The following is a 16024-nucleotide window of genomic DNA, read 5'->3' as shown; positions in this document are numbered from 1 at the left end:
AGAAAACCAAAAGTGTGAGGCCGTCGAACCGAAAGGTAGAAACGTACAGTACCCCACAAAGCTGCCTGCAAAAGTAGAGCTAATGTGTAGCCTTTTTGACTTGAGCTTTGATTTTCATACGCATTAAATATATATATATATATACTAATATAACTCAGGCGTTTCCACATTTAAAATACTCACATATTCATTTTTGCTATGTACAAACTCATAAATATATATATAGTCTACAGTAGGAATCATTTATACCCCAGACAAGCGTACAAAAAACCATAACGGACCATAAAAAACATCAAATAAAATAGATTGTTTCTATCACAAAAGAAAGAAAAACTTATAATAATGTATTCCTTTGGAGTGATTTGCTATGTTGATCTTGTAGCAGTACTTGTGATGTCGAGCCCTCGGGAAAAGTAGATTTTTTTTTTCCAAGACCTGAGAGACTTGGGTCAGGTGCAGATCACAATAGCGCTGAAATCCCTGGTTTTTAAAAGGGGCCGTACGTAAAGGGCCCTGTTATCTTGTAATCCTACACTCAACATTGAAATCAAATGTTTTTTTTACAAAGAAGTATTGTACAGGGAGGAGAGATGGCAGGTCTAGGATTCGGGACACTGCTCTGAAAGGGTGTTGAGCAGGTTTTTGTAGGCCGAGGAGTTCATGTAGCGCGGGTACGAGTCTCTTTGCATTAGCGTGTAGATCTGCAGCTGGGCCTCGTCAAAGGTGTGAGAGGAGGGCTCCTGCATGCCCCTGTTTATGGTCTCGCGCACTCGGGAGTCCAAACTCACCTGCCGGGGAGCAAAGGACAAGCTCATTAGTCTGATGAAAACTAGAGATGGAGAATTAATGACACTATCTTCACTTGCATAAAGAGGGATTTTAGTTGGGTTTTCTGTAAGTGGACAAATCAACACAACTAAATGTTACCTCAGCGTTCTGGAAAACATGGGAAATAATTGCCCTGTTTTCCAGACAAAAAAACAAACATATATATATATATACATATATATATGTCCTTGAACGTTTTTCTAGTCTTTGCTTTGCTGAATGTTTCATGGCTGCTACTGCCATTGTCACAGTAGAAAGAGCAGTTTGGGGTTTTGGGGTGAAAAACAAACTCAAATCCACCAGAATGCAGGCATCTCTTTTATCTTCTAGATTTTGGTGTCACATACAGTATATACTGTACGTCCTTTATTTTCCATTGTTAGACAGTTTCATTCAAATGAGAAGAATGTGAGTTCAACTTTAAATAAGTAAATATGTTTGGGTTCACAATGTGTTCTCCGTGTAAGTTTAGATCAAATATGTTTGGTGAGCTACACATCTATGGAAATATCATTTTTGCCTTGTAGGTTAATTCATTTGCAAACATTGTGAACTTCTGGTAGGCGCAGAGCGTCAGACAATAAAAACTGTATAATAAAGGTGGTAATGTGTTTGTGATTACAAAACTAAAAATGTTTTGGATTTTGTTAAACACATATGATTAGAATTAACAAATACCTAAAAAAATCCGTAATTTCCGTTTATCATTTTCCTTTGCTTGTCCAAAAAAGCACAATACATGTTTGAGGTATTAAGTATTAATGGTCAGAGCTGTGTAGAGCTCCACATTCATATTGACTACTAAAGATTTTGAATTGGTTATTTAAACAATTCACTTTTCTTGAAGATGCACTGCGTAATATTTCTGCTGTCACCCACTGTTGAGCAACTAGAGCAAATGCCGACTTTAGTATATATATATATTATGCCAAATGCCAGTAGTAAGTGTGTGATGGGGTTGAAGAGTGGGGAGACATTCAGAAAATAGTCAAGCCACACTGAAACCTCTTTCGGAGACAGAATGGAGATGTAGTCTTCATAAATGATCCGCGCCTTCTCTTCGATCACACTTTTATTGGTCTCTTGGCAGAACTCTTCACAGGCTAACCAGAACAGCATGTTCTCCTCGCTGAACTCTGTGCGCAGAAACTGTCTGAAGGCGTTCCTGCCGGCTGGACAGCACATCAGCTTATCAAAGGACTGGCCCCATGAGCGCACCTCCTCCAGGGTCGGCTTCGGGCTGCAGAAGGGAGAATATTCATTCATGTACACTGTTCCACTGAAATACTTGTCTGACGTAAGAGGGATGGGGACAGAAGATACAGGCATGTCTTTATGTGGCAACGCTCAAATACAAATATCTAAATAAACTAGAAAATACTACTGGTTCAACATAAATCAGGATGTAATAAATCAAAAAATTAGACATTGCATTGGTTGGAAGGTTAACCTATGTAAACAACACACTTACTACAACTAAGCTGCTTCTAATACATATTTTACTACTTAGGTTCTATATTTGACGGCAACAACTGCTATTAATATAAACTTTTTTATATATAATATAATACAATAAATACTATTGCTCCTGCAATTTCCCTATGTAAATGAATACAGATAAATACTGACCACTCTTCACAGTCTGCGGTCCCTTCTTTGACGTCATAAGAAACTTTTCGATTCCTGTCATCTCTGTCTTCATTCCTATTGGACAGAAACACAAACAAAAACATAAGCAGCACTGTTTTAATGCAATTGTAGTATATGTTTGATGTGTTCGATCAATTAATTACATATATAATGCAAACAAACATATAAAGTAATTAGTAGACACAATATATTACATGTTATATTGAAGATAAACAATAAATGCTCATTTAAATAATATCACTCAACAGGGCTGACAGTTTCGAAGCCTGAGATATGCATTTTAAACATTCAGTTAAATAATTTCTCACACATTTGAGCCCACTGACTTTCAACAAATAAGCATAATTTATTTGTTTAGCTGTTCTTTTTTCAGTTTTCTTTCAAGTCAATTCGGTCAAATCTTGATTCTAAAAAAGAAACTACAAATTAAAATATTGTGTCATACCTCATTGAATTCCAGCGTAACCATAAAAGATGGTAAACAAATGGAGGATTTGGGATCGTATTAACTCAAGTCGGCATTCTCTCAATACATTTACTGTGTGAGTGACACAGAAGTTTAGGTTTTTTATGGTCAAACTTTCTTTCGGGGTGACAGCTGCTCAAGTGGTAGAGAGCCCACCAAGCCAAAGGTCGGTGGTTTGAACGCCGCTCTGACCAGTGCATACTGTCATTTCTTGAGTAAGTCACCCAAATTGCCTTGTATTATTGTAATGTGTGTTCATGAGGGACTGGTGCTGGTTCGAGGGACGATGGCGAGTGTGGAGTGAAGGGATAATAGTGTAGTGCTGTAAAGCACATTACAGGTGTAAGCAAGTGTTATTATTATTATTATTACTTTATTTGCAGATACAGCATTACGTTTTTGAGTACAAGGCGGATTCACCCTAACTTCATAATTATGATCCTGAGCTCCATTATTGTCAGACAAATTTCAATGATACAGTATATTACATATCAAATGGCTGATCCCTATTGTGGCGTGTTTGCTAAACAAACTGAATGAACTGAAGCAGCAGGTCTGAGAGGGCCTCACCAGGAGCAGCTACAGCAGCAGCACCAGCAGAAGCAGCAGGCGTTGGAGGCTCGTGGGCTGGGTCCCGTCTGGGCCTGTCCTGTCGGTGCTGCCTCCTGCTGCACCGACATCTGCCTCTTTCGCATCTCCATCCGCTCTGATCCCATGGGCTGTAGAAAGGAGCACCCAAGGGACAAGAGTCAGAGTTGTATTACCAAACAGACAGTAAATGCACTCAACCATAGAAGTAGGTAGGGAGGTATAAATAAATGAATGATAAAGTGTGATGTACTGCTACAGAAAATATTGTGATAAAAATGATCTTGAAGACCATTCCAGGACATTGATACTGTAACCCTATGCTGTTTTAAGCCAAAATTGTCACTGTATATTATGTAAAATTAAATACATTACACCCCTCCTTGAAGCGCAACCTTAACGTGGTGAAGGGGTTTGAGGGCCCGAATGATCCCAGGAGTTATGTTGTCTGGAGCTTCAAGCCCCTGGTAGGGTCTCCCAAGGCAAACAGGTCCTAGGTGATGGGTCAGACCAAGAGCAGGTCAGAAGCCCCTTATGATGCCAGGCCTCGGGTGGGTGCTCGACTGCGAGCATCTAGTGGCCGGGCCTTTCCCCACGGGGCACAGCCGGGCACAGCCCAAACAAGCGACGTGGGGCCGTCCTCCCATGGACCCACCACCTGCATGAGCATCCATAAGGGGCCAATGCAAAGAGATCTGGGCTGCAGTCGATGGCAGGGGCCTCGATGACCAGATCTCCGGACACAGAAACTGACTCCGGGGACATGGATCGTCACCTCGCTGGGGGGGAAAGAGCCTGAACTTGTGCGGGAGGTTGAGTGGGAGACCTGGAGAGGGGTGATCAGGAAGAACGGCCTCTCCGATCTGAACCCGAGCGGTGTTCAGTTATTGGACTTCTGTAGTATCATGTTCAAACACAAGGGTGTCCATCAGTGCACATGGCACCAGGACACCCTAGGCCGGAGATCAATGATCGACTTTGTTGTTGTGTCATCTGACCTCCGGCCGCATTTCTTGGACAAGAGAGGAGCAAAACTGTCAACCGATCACCACCTGGTGGTGAGTTGAATTCGCTGGCGGAGGAGGAAGCCGGACAAACTTGGCAGGCTGCTGGGAACGGGGTCTTCAGGAGAGCTTCTCCCAGATCCCGGGGGGGCTGGGGACACTGAGTCCGAGTGGACCATACCGTTAACAGGTATCGGCGGGCCATGAGGGCCACAGCTTGTGCTGTCTCAGAGGCAAAAACCCAGGGCTGGGAGGAGTTCGCGAAAGGAGTCCTGGAGGACTATCAGTCAGCCCCAAAGAAATTCTGGCAAACCGTCCACGGCCTCAGAAGGGGGAAGCAGTGCTTCACCAACACCGTTTATGGTGCGGGTCATAAGCTTTGGGTAATGAACGAAAGGACAAGATCGCAGACACAAGCAGTCTAAATGTTTCCTCTGCAGGGTGGGAGCTCCCGTAGAGATAGTGTGAGGAGCTCAGTCACACGGAAGGAGCTCAGAGTAGAGCCACTGCTCTTCCACATCGAGAGGAGCCAGCTGAGGTGGCTCGGGCATCTGTTCCGGATGCCTCCTGGGCACCTCCCTGGGGAGGTTTTTTGGGCATGTCCCAACGAGAAGAGGCCCCAGGGAAGACCCAGGACACGCTTGAGGGACAATGTCTCTTGGCTGGCCTTGGAATGCCTCGGGATCCCCCCAGAGGAGTTGGAGGAAGTATCAGGGTAGAGGGAAGTCTGGGAGTCCCTGCTTAGACTGCTGCCCCTACGACCCGGCCCCGTATAAGTGGAAGAAGATGGATGGATGGAAAATATATTACAGTCAAATACTATGTTATTAATGAGTCATACATTAATTCCATCCTTTCTTTAGTTTATAGTCATCTCACATTTCTGATGCAAAAATATCTGATTACCTGAGAATCAAAATATTATCAAGATTTTTGGCAGTGTCGCTCTTTTCTACTTTTTCACAGAGCAAAATATAGGGTGGCATTAGCTCGGCTGCTATTCTCCCTAAAGAAATACGGTGTGGTAACCCATGGTAAGCCCATAAATGTTCCTAAATGCAAGGACAAATGTATTGGTTTATGAAGATAACGAAGCATTTTCTCATAAAACTGAGCAAAAAGCCAAATGATGTACAGTTTAACAACACTACTTTAGAGATGAAAAAATTATGTATGACCAATCCCATGGCCCATGGGTGACACCAATTTGTGTTGCATGGTAAAGTCCTCCAGATGCTCTCCAGAAACTGTCTGTGGAGACTTCAGATACTGCAATGGTTTGCTATAATAATTTTAATATGTTACTATTTTTTTACTATATTGCACATTTTGGTTTTAGGTTATATTTATTTGGATCCCCATGGGGTCCATACAATGTGAAATTAAAATGTAAAATTACTCAAATTTAAAAACATGTTATTGCTCTATCATAGAAACATTTAGTGCACCAGTAAAGATGAATCACATCAACACATCCGTATTTCAATGCATTAATAGATTAGTACAATGTTAGGCTATTAGATCAGTAGCTATAATCCACATTTTGAAATAACCCACTGCACCAGTAATGCATTAAAGGATTTTCAGTCATTTTGCACGTAGGACATTACTCTGCAAACACTAATTTAACGTAATAGATGTCGGAATATGGGCTGGTTATCACGCAATTAACAGCAGACATTAATAACATGCAGGGTTTCAACTACGGGGGCAAAGGGGAACAGGCCTGGGAATAGTAGCTCCAAACTGCCATGGCACACGAAATCATTTCAACAAACGTGTCACCCCAAGCTAAACGCTGTCAGATCGTTTTTAAAAAAAAGCTTGTCTGCGGATGCCTCTCTTCTGGTTACTATACCTGACAACGAGGTTTTGAGAAATGTCAGAAGATTTGGTCCATAATGGGAGCGAAGGGGAGAAGGAGGAGCAGCTTTGAAAAATCTCTCCACAGCATCGTTGTATCGCAGCTTTTCTGAGAATACAATGTACCATTTGGTCTCTAAAATGGATCCACGCGGACTGGGCTGCAGGATCTGGTCTCTCTGTCACCGAATGCCATTTTACGCGTTGTGTGTGTGTGTGTGTAGGCTATTTTCAATGCGCTTGACTCAACGATGCGATGGGGGTGGGTGAGGGTGGTGGTGGTGGTGGTGGTCGTACATATCCATTTAGAGGGAGTAATTATGCAAACGCCAAATCCAACATCCGAAATCTCAGCAGCAGCAGCAGCAGCAGCAGCAGCAGCAGCAGCAGCGGCGGTGGTGGTGGAATCGGAACGACGCGGACAGTACGTGGTTCGTGTGACAATCGGAACAGAAACGCGCGGAATAAACAGAGCGGCAACTCGCAACACATCACAATCATCAATGGAAAGTGGCGTCGCGAAACGGCGTAGTTAAAAAGCGCACCATCGCACAGGGATCACATCACAAACGAAATATACCGCGCCTGGATCTGTTAAAAAAGCCAGAGAAGCAGTGACATGCCAGCTCCAAATCACGTCTGCGAATAGCCCGCACACACGCCGCGCCAACACCACGCCACGCTTTGCTTTGAATACTTACAATTTCACCATGTATGCACAGCGAGAAGAGGTAATTCTTTGCCTTGATTACATCTGATGGCACATAAGGGTTTTTTTTTTTCCTCTTCTCCCCCGACCGGCTGCTTCAAGTCACTACGCATGCGTGTGCCGTCCGACTCGTAGTAGCCCCGATGTGAAGCGTAACAGCGCCCTACGGTAAAACACGGTCCACAGCGCGCACCGCGTCCTTTTGCACTGACCAGAGTCACACTGATGGACTTCAAAGCTAAATATAACTTTGTATTATATTCTGCATACATTATTATATCATTTGTGTGGAATAATGTTTGATTTTGTGTCATAAAATCAAACATTATTTCAACAAGAAGGTTTCATTGTAGGTCTAAAGCTCGGGTCGCTGTCCGTGGTGCTGAATAGCGCTTTCTTTCCAAAATGACCACGCGTGTATTTAAAGCCAGGACATGAACGTGTGGTGCCGTTTCTTACTATATTTATCTCAACCCCCTCAGTCTCCTTTCTAGTCCTTCACAGATGACTGGCGTGAGGTTTGAAATGCACACTGACCAGGCTTGACAGTGTTGATGTAGAGGGCAACACTGCCACCTCAAGGTCCGAGGGGTAATAGCACCTATTTCGCACGGGTCTTCTATGATCTGATGCTGCAGAATTACTGCATACAAAAGTAGAAGAGTTCAGCCAAAATATGTGTTAAAACAAAACTATACACTTTCAGTAAATAGTGTAAATGCAATTCCTGTAACCTTTTCACAATCATAAGTTCTCTACTATAAATCTGTACCTCTCATTGAAGAAAAACAAACACATAGTTCAATGGGGCACAACATAAAAGGAAATTGTCAAAGAGGCTTTCATCTTAATGCAAAATAATTGTTGTGTTGCATGAAAAACACATGCAGATTAGTGTGTGTTATCTTTAATCTTATTTTTTTAATGTTTTATTCGTAATATTATTGTTTGACACGTTTAAAATCTAAATCAAGCAATTGGCGAAAAATACCTCTGTACAGAACAACAGTCCTTTTTTCTTGCTTTCTTTAATTGTGTTTAATGCAAGCACCAGATGGCACTACACACTCAGCAGCCAAATATGTGCCAAAGTGCACCTCAAATACCTGCATCTGCATGAGTCATTCATTCATCCATCCATTCATTCATTTGGACTCCAAGCCCCACACTGTTGGGTCTATTCCAAAAGGACATTACACAGCTTGAACAATTATCACAAATACAATCACAATTCCCAGTTTTATAAACTGAGCCTGGGTTGCCAGTATTTTAAACTGCATTTTGAGGAAAAGCTGCAATTTCCCTTTTTTTTTCTTTTTACAGGATGACATTGGAACCGTTTCTTCTGATTGGCTGGCTTGTGTTTGTATTTGCTGATTGGTGTTTGTGTTTGCTGATTGGCTGGCCTACACCGTTTCTTACCCATTTCATTTCAGCCTATGCTTTAACCTGACTCAGGCTTTCTGGAACGCAGGAAAGAAGGCAGCCAGTTATTGACAGCTCTTCCCCTGCCATCTTGTAAATTGAAAAGTCGCCATGCTTCATGTTCAACTCCTTCTCTTCCAGAATTCCAGGCTCACTGAGCTGCAAAAGTTGCAATGGCACCGATTCATGATTGGTGCAGGTGCTGGGCTTCTGGTAGTGACCATTCATATCAGAGAGATGATGCAGCGGTTTAAACAATGTGAATTTCCACTTTGAAACTGGCAACACAAATGAGAGACTCATATGATGCTCAATCTGCTTTCTGATTGGAGAATCAACTTTACTTTAAATACATACCGTATGTCTCAAGAGTTCCACTGTATACCTTATTTTATTTGATACTATACATTTTAGTAAATGTATTTTGGTTATTGTTCTGAACTGATCTTTTATAGCAACATTAAACTAATGCCACAATGATAATGAAAACACTTTTTAGACAATGTGATAATTATAATTAATAATTGCATTGTAATATCATTTTTAGGTCTTGTATTAAAACTAATCAGTCAAGGTTTTGTCTTATTCTGAGTATTCAGTTTCAATGCTATTCTTGTTTGATCAATACTCACCTATTAAATTACCTATGTATCTCTTTGGATGGAAAGGAAAGTACAGTCCAGAAAATACAGTCCATAAGGTACAGCACACATTTTTTAACATCACTATTGCAGCAGGAGCCTTTTTGAATGAATAATCTCTGTGCAATGGAGCATCCTTACACTGAGTCGAAATTAGTCCCATGGGGCATATTGATAGAAGCGTGGTCACTAGTCACTGCCAAATTCAGAACCACACAATTTAATTCATTCATATCAAGGTGAGTAAAGTGTTTTGCTCAAGGACAAAATCTGTCAAAAAGATCAAGCTACTGCTTCTGTTTCTGGAGAATGTTCTGGTGCTCGCTTTGCTTCATGTTAAATGCCTGCTTTAGATGTTCAGATCTCCGAATAAATAACATACATATTTATTCTATGTTACTGAATTCAAAACACTTCATTTACACCTTCCTCCTCTGTGCACCCGTTATGCAACAGCGACCCTTAAAAATAGCTTCAATGCTGTGATTAATATATGCAAAGACGTTGTACACTGCTGAATTGAAAGCAGATTGTCTTCCTATAAAGCCACGTGGACATGGCTAAACTTTACATCTGGACTCAAGGTCAAGTCTTTCCAATATGTGATTAAGAGGAGTGAATTCACTGCTTTAAGTGTGAGGGAATTAAAGTACAATCTAGGGTTAGGGCCCAGAATACAGAAATAACCAAAACTTCACTTTGTAGATGGCCATGATCATAAGCCCTTCAACAAATTGAGTTTACTGCAAAACTATATAACACGTATTATACAGAGTGATTATACATTAACACTGTGATTCTATTCAATCCCCTGTAGCTCAGTGATAAGAGCCATAGTAGTTATGATTGCAACATTGTGTCCTTTGCTTTCCCCTTGTGGCTAGAGTTAGTATATGTATATCTGTCCAAAAGTATTTCACAAAAAACTGAAACATTCCAGGCCAAGCAGTGATATTCTCAAAGAGACAAATAGGTGACCCTCCACGAGAAATGTTGTATAGTTCACTTTTAATTTCAAATGACATTATTGTACCTTAAACAATATATATATATATATATATATATATATATATATATATATATATATATATATATATATATATATATATATATATATATTCAAATAATGCTATGGAAATGGCATATTTTTCCAAATATAGACAAAGGTGCAAGATCTTATTTCAGAAGATTTAAAAGGAAGTATGCTGTAATTAAACGATTCAAGATATGAAAGCCAATATAACAACATTAAACAATACCATCTACTTTTGTCTGTTTTTATTCTAAGCTATCTGCCCACTTTTACCTCTGACTGCTAACCCGCTCTTCCCATGTGATTTGCCTTTTCAGTTAAGTGGAAATTCCATTAATTCCAATTAAGAACTACAGAGAAATTATTAATGTAGAGCTCGGCAGTACTATGCAATATCACACAACCGGAATAATAATGGCAGCATCCGAGGCAACTTCCTGAATAAAGTCAATAAATAAAGCCTGGTGAGACGTGCTATTGCAATTCATTACAGCTATAATAAAATAACATTTCATTGGCCGGTTACTGTCAGTGTCTGCTGTGGTCTGGACAGGCTCAACCCAATGAACTGTTTTGCTTACAGTAGACGTCAACCCACAAACTATAGAGACTGATGGAAATGAGCTTAAATGGATTATATTCATGTGACTTTACAACATTTTCACTATAATGTCTTAACAAAGGTTTATTTATTTATTCATTTTCAGAAAAGAGAATGAAGTGGGGCCAAAGCAGTTTATCGGGTTGTTGCTAATGGATATTATCGTTTTGGACGTTTTGGAGGTCCAAAGATAAACATGACATTTGATCCTGCCATGCCTCTTTCCAAATAAGTCAACAAATCAATAAAATAAAGTCTGTGCCTTCATCTTGTGTTTTAAAACTGTATAATCTAATAATAATATTTCCACCAGAAAATAATACAAAATAAAATGAATTCAGAATTTTATGGGTGAAGTCCCATTTGTTCAATACTTTGTCACTGCATCTGGCAGATGTCACAATTTGTTATTATCTTTTTTAAAAATATTGTTCTGAAAAAACTGCAATATTCCGTTTACTTGTAAAATTGTACATGAAGATTTCATATGTAAATATCTTGTGATGGTTCTAAATTTGTATAAGTTAAGTTAAACTGTAATATTATTTATTTTTTTACTGGGGACTTTACCTGAAAGATTAATTGACTAATACTAATATTCAAACAATATTGGTTACATTGATTTCAGGTAACTAATTATACAACAAATACAAATATTTCAATATTTTAAGCGCAACATTAGACATTAGAGCATTACACACAATATATATACACACACACACACACACACACACACACACACATATAATACATAATTACAAACTTTGATATGGTATTTCTTGGTCCTCTAGCTGCTGGTAGTAGGTTATCTTCCTTTTTGTCTAATTTGTTTTTCTTAGAAAGAGTCTACTCAAAATTACACATGAGCCGACCAGTTTATTTTTAGAAAACCCAATAACAGATTAATATTATATTACAGTAACTGATAGTTTGTACACGAGGTGAAATGTTTACACCGCTCATGTGGACTCAAGTGCACTACTGTGTTTAGATTTATAATGATTTGTATCGGACTATTTAAAGACACACCATCTCCTTTAAGCTGCTTAGGCCTCACTCAGACGGGAAGAACTTCCCAAAATAGAGATTTAGCAAAAGCAAACGTGTTGTCAGTTAGTCAAGTAGAATTGTTTATATCAAGCCAGATTAAAATAATTAAATTCAATACAATTGGTATTATTTATTAAAAAACGTTTATAATAGCATTTTATCAGACATTACATGTAATGAGCATTGTCTCTCCTCTGTCTCTCCTCTGTCTCTCCTCTGTCCTTCCTCAGTCCCTCCTCTGTCTCCCCTCTGTCTCTCCTCCGTCCCTCCTCCGTCTCTCCTCTGTCTCCCCTCTGTCTCTCCTCTGTCTCTCCTCTGTCCTTCCTCTGTCTCTTCTCTGTCCTTCCTCTGTCTCTCCTCTGTCTCTCCTCTGTCCTTCCTCTGTCTCTCCTCTGTCCCTCCTCTGTCCCTCCTCTGTCTCTCCTCTATCTCTCCTCTGTCCTTCCTCTGTCTCCCCTCTGTCTCTCCTCTGTCCTTCCTCTGTCTCTCCTCTGTCTCTCCTCTGTCTCCCCTCTGTCTCTCCTCTGTCCCTCCTCTGTCTCTCCTCTGTCTTCCCTCTGTCTCTCCTCTGTCTCTCCTCTGTCTCTCTTCTGTCTCCCCTCTGTCCCTCCTCTGTCCCTCCTCTGTCTCTCCTCTGTCCTTCCTCTGTCTCTTCTCTGTCCTTCCTCTGTCTATCCTCTGTCTCTCCTCTGTCCTTCCTCTGTCTCCCCTCTGTCTCTCCTCTGTCTCTCCTCTGTCCCTCCTCTGTCTTTCCTCTGTCCTTCCTCTGTCTCTCCTCTGTCCTTCCTCTGTCTCCCCTCTGTCTCTCCTCTGTCCCACCTCTGTCTCTTCTCTGTCTCTCCTCTGTCCCTCCTCTGTCTCTCCTCTGTCTATCCTCTGTCTCCCCTCTGTCTCTCCACTGTCCTTCCTATGTCTCTCCTCTGTCACTCCTCTGTCCTTCCTCTGTCTCTCCTCTGTCCTTCCTCTGTCTCTCCTCTGTCCTTCCTCTGTCCCTCCTCTGTCTCTCCTCTGTCCCTCCTCTGTCTCTCCTCTGTCCCTCCTCTGTCCCCCCTCTGTCCCTCCTCTGTCTCTCTTTACAAGGGTTCACTTTTATTTTGGTAACTTCCTCTGTGACCGAAAGTAACAGTGAAACGAAAATCTACTTGAGAGTCAAAAAAAAGACGTAACGTAAGTTCTAACTTTTGAACTTACTCTGCTCAGCTGAAATGTGATCAAATAACTATATGGTAAAGTAATACACTTTAAATGCAAAAAACAATACAATTGTATTGTTGCATACTGTATCTTATCAAGTTAAGTGCAGACCTCATACTCATTCACACCTCGACCTTGTTGTTCCACTATAGCCACAGCTGCCCTGGAGGCGACTGCCATTCACCAACATCCTACAACTACCACAGTCATTCAGACATGTGAAATGTCTTTCCCAGGAATACGTCTATTTCAGGGATGTCTGTTTCACAGAGAGTTGCATTTTGAACCCTATTTGGAGCGAAGGGCGAAGACTACATAACAATAAATGGAATCATTCAAAATGTCAGCTTTTGATGAGCTACCACACCTTTAATAAGACTTGGAACATTAAGTTTAGGATTGTATAATGTCAAAATGTGTATTATTTAGTTTTGAGTAATTTTAACAAAAATTGGTCTGAGCGCCACATTTTGCAGCTGGGTCTATTTGACCACAAACCTTCCAGAAGTAAGCCCCCATCACCTCAAGTGTACATTGATTCTATCACTATATTCATCTTTGGGAAATAAATCATAATATTGCTTTTGGATTTATAGAAACCTGCATCCTTCTTGCCTGTTTGTGTGGCTGTTATTGGTGGAAGTTGAAGTTGCCCTTGGAGCAAATTGACCACATCTCTGTCACCCCAGGGCAGCTCTGGCTTTCTTTAAATGAGTTCCACTATTATGTGCATTGAGCTGCTGTAAGAAACCTTGTGGAAAAAGTTGGTATTTGAGCCCTTGTTAAAGGTCCACTACAAAACCCTTTTTCATGGAGGGTCTGCCACCTGATCATCTTGAAAATAATGTTATTGCTTTGCCTGTAATACTCCACATGATCTTATCTATCTCCATGGACACAAAAAGATGGCACCACCAGGTTACAAGTCAGATTTATGGAGAGGGGACCCGAGCTCATAGTAAGAATCCATGTTTTTCAAAGAATTTTGGAGAAATAAAAACATGAAATAGATTATGGATAGAGACTACATGTTATGCCATATTGTGGAACATTCCTGGCAAAGCAATAACATAGAACATCTTCTTAGCAACAGTAGTGTAACCAAAACTGTAATGTAGTATACGTTTCATGGATGTTTGTTTCCCACTGCCAGATTCATTCTCTGCCTATAGTAGCAATGAAGTTTGTTTGCTCAATGTTTGTTTCACAAAGTGGGTCTCCAACTTTTATAAAGGCACAGTTTTTTGTCTTCATAATTACAATGTACAAAGTCCATACCTCAAGGCACACAATCTCCTGCTCCTCCCTGTCCTGGTCATTGTAGTTGACAGTGTAGCCCACGCCGCGCTGACAGGCCCGGGCCAGCCCCCTCACTTGCTGCCACATCAGGGTCTTGGAGTGGCGGACACGGCGCACCGTAACCGTGGGCCTGACTTCCCAATGTCTCGCTGCTCTAATACATGGCATGCTCCGACTGCAAAGCCCAGTGCCGCTGCCACAGAATCCACGGACAATCATGAAGAACCCTGAAAATCTGCTCTCTTGTCTTTTCCCTCCAGTGAGTCAAGCCGTGTCTAGTTTGAAGCATATTGTGCTAGAAAACACATGAATAAGAATGCAGGGAGAAGTGTGTTGACGAGGCAGAAGGACAGTGGAGGATTAGGACAATGTGATGCTGATTCTTCCCTGCTTTGCTGCACCGGCTTAGGACAGATTAACTGTGAGGTCTTATGTCTGTGTGGGAGAGATACAGAGAGGCCAAGACGAGAGATTGTACAACCAGTAATGTTCCTTGATGAATTTCTGAGATTAAACAGAGTTGACTCTATTACAACGATAATTACATGAAGGCATTTTCATTGGGCTAGCGATAGATCAAGATGGCCTTGCTCAAGTGCCTTGCCCAAGGATACAACAGCAACCCTATGCACAGATGGGAGCTGGGGATAGAACAAACCATTTATTGTTCCCAACAAAATGTGGCCTCTGCATTTGACCCATCCTTCATTACCGCTGGGGAAACTGAAATGTGAAGCGGGCACCAGAAGTGTCTTGTAGACCCATCTCAGGTTTTATCAGGAAAACGTTTAGCTTAGATTTTTACACAAATGAAAAGGAGTACGGAATACACGCAATGTTAACCTTGAGTTTGCAAGATAAATTCTTACAAACTGAATTGCCTGTGCTTTACCATTTATATGATGGATCGTTTGATTTGACTCCGGCTGGGCTATTCAAATGATCGAGTTGTAGCAGCGGGTAGAGATAGAAAAGCTCATGTCTATGAATATCTATATGATTGTTAAGTGTGAACACGTGCGTTCAAAAAGGGCACTCTTATCTCCTCGGACTCCACTCACAGCGTCCATGATCAGTACAGACTGTTCCCATCTGCAGGAGATTCTCTTGTTCTAAAAACCAAGAGGGTCGTGTCCTCTTTTGTGCCAACTTCAATTAGACTTTTGAACAAGCTGTGAATGAAGGATGTAGAGCCCCCTTTTTATTACAAACCCCTTTCTATCGTGTTTTTTACTTTTTATATATTACGTTTAATCTGGTTTGGACTATGTGTGTTTTGTGTGCAATGTATGAGCGTGCAAGACCACAAACGAAGTACCCTACGGGGAAAATAAAGTTATTTTGTTATTAATTTGTATATTTTACATGCACTTGTGGGGGGCTATTTCATTTTAGCTGCAATTCCCTTCTACCTCTACCTTCTACCTTTTTCATTAATTCATTTTCTTGTGCTTGTTCCCGTTAAGGGTCGCGGGAGACTGGAGCCTATCCCAGTGACTCGACGAGTGCCTAGAAACGCAATTTAAATAACTTTGAAGTTGTTCTTTTTTTTTAGCTCTGCCTTCGTTGCACCTGTCAACTCTCATCGATCATCCAGATATCCCTTATGATTTTATGAGTTTGTTCCATGGATGTATTATGTATTATATTAACTGGATAAGGCAGGCCCCCTC

General features: G+C 41.0%; 1 protein-coding gene across 2 annotated transcripts; it reads right to left on the bottom strand.

The window, feature by feature from the left end:
• Positions 1 to 228: 228 nt before the first annotated feature.
• Positions 229 to 14714, bottom strand: rgs20 (regulator of G protein signaling 20). Of its 2 annotated transcripts, none has more exons than XM_072440827.1 (5): positions 14331 to 14714; positions 3515 to 3663; positions 2458 to 2532; positions 1834 to 2068; positions 229 to 788 (listed from the first exon to the last, which is right to left on the bottom strand). In XM_072440827.1, the coding sequence occupies exons 1-5, from the start codon at positions 14568 to 14570 to the stop codon at positions 600 to 602; spliced, it is 888 nt and encodes a 295-aa protein (XP_072296928.1). In that variant the 5' UTR covers positions 14571 to 14714; the 3' UTR covers positions 229 to 599. The 2 variants fall into 2 exon arrangements, with proteins under 2 accessions (XP_072296928.1, XP_072296929.1); XM_072440828.1 differs by lacking the exon at positions 14331 to 14714 and adding an exon at positions 7101 to 7256.
• Positions 14715 to 16024: the final 1310 nt, after the last annotated feature.

This window comes from Eucyclogobius newberryi, unplaced genomic scaffold, assembly GCF_026437365.1.
Source record: "Eucyclogobius newberryi isolate DKJ021-1_F unplaced genomic scaffold, fEucNew1.0.hap1 SCAF_12, whole genome shotgun sequence".
Classification (NCBI taxonomy): Eukaryota; Metazoa; Chordata; class Actinopteri; order Gobiiformes; family Gobiidae; genus Eucyclogobius; species Eucyclogobius newberryi.
This window is presented reverse-complemented; position numbering and strand designations above follow the sequence as displayed.

Bases quoted from the DNA above. Each gene is read 5' to 3' on its own strand.
- rgs20 (XM_072440827.1), bottom strand. From the start codon at position 14,570: ATGATTGTCCGTGGATTCTGTGGCAGCGGCACTGGGCTTTGCAGTCGG. The intron at 2,069-2,457 runs GTCAGTATTTAT...TCCCTTCTGCAG, and splicing joins ACCGCAGACTGTGAAGAGTG to CCCGAAGCCGACCCTGGAGG. The intron at 789-1,833 runs GTTTCAGTGTGG...GCTCCCCGGCAG, and splicing joins CCATTCTGTCTCCGAAAGAG to GTGAGTTTGGACTCCCGAGT.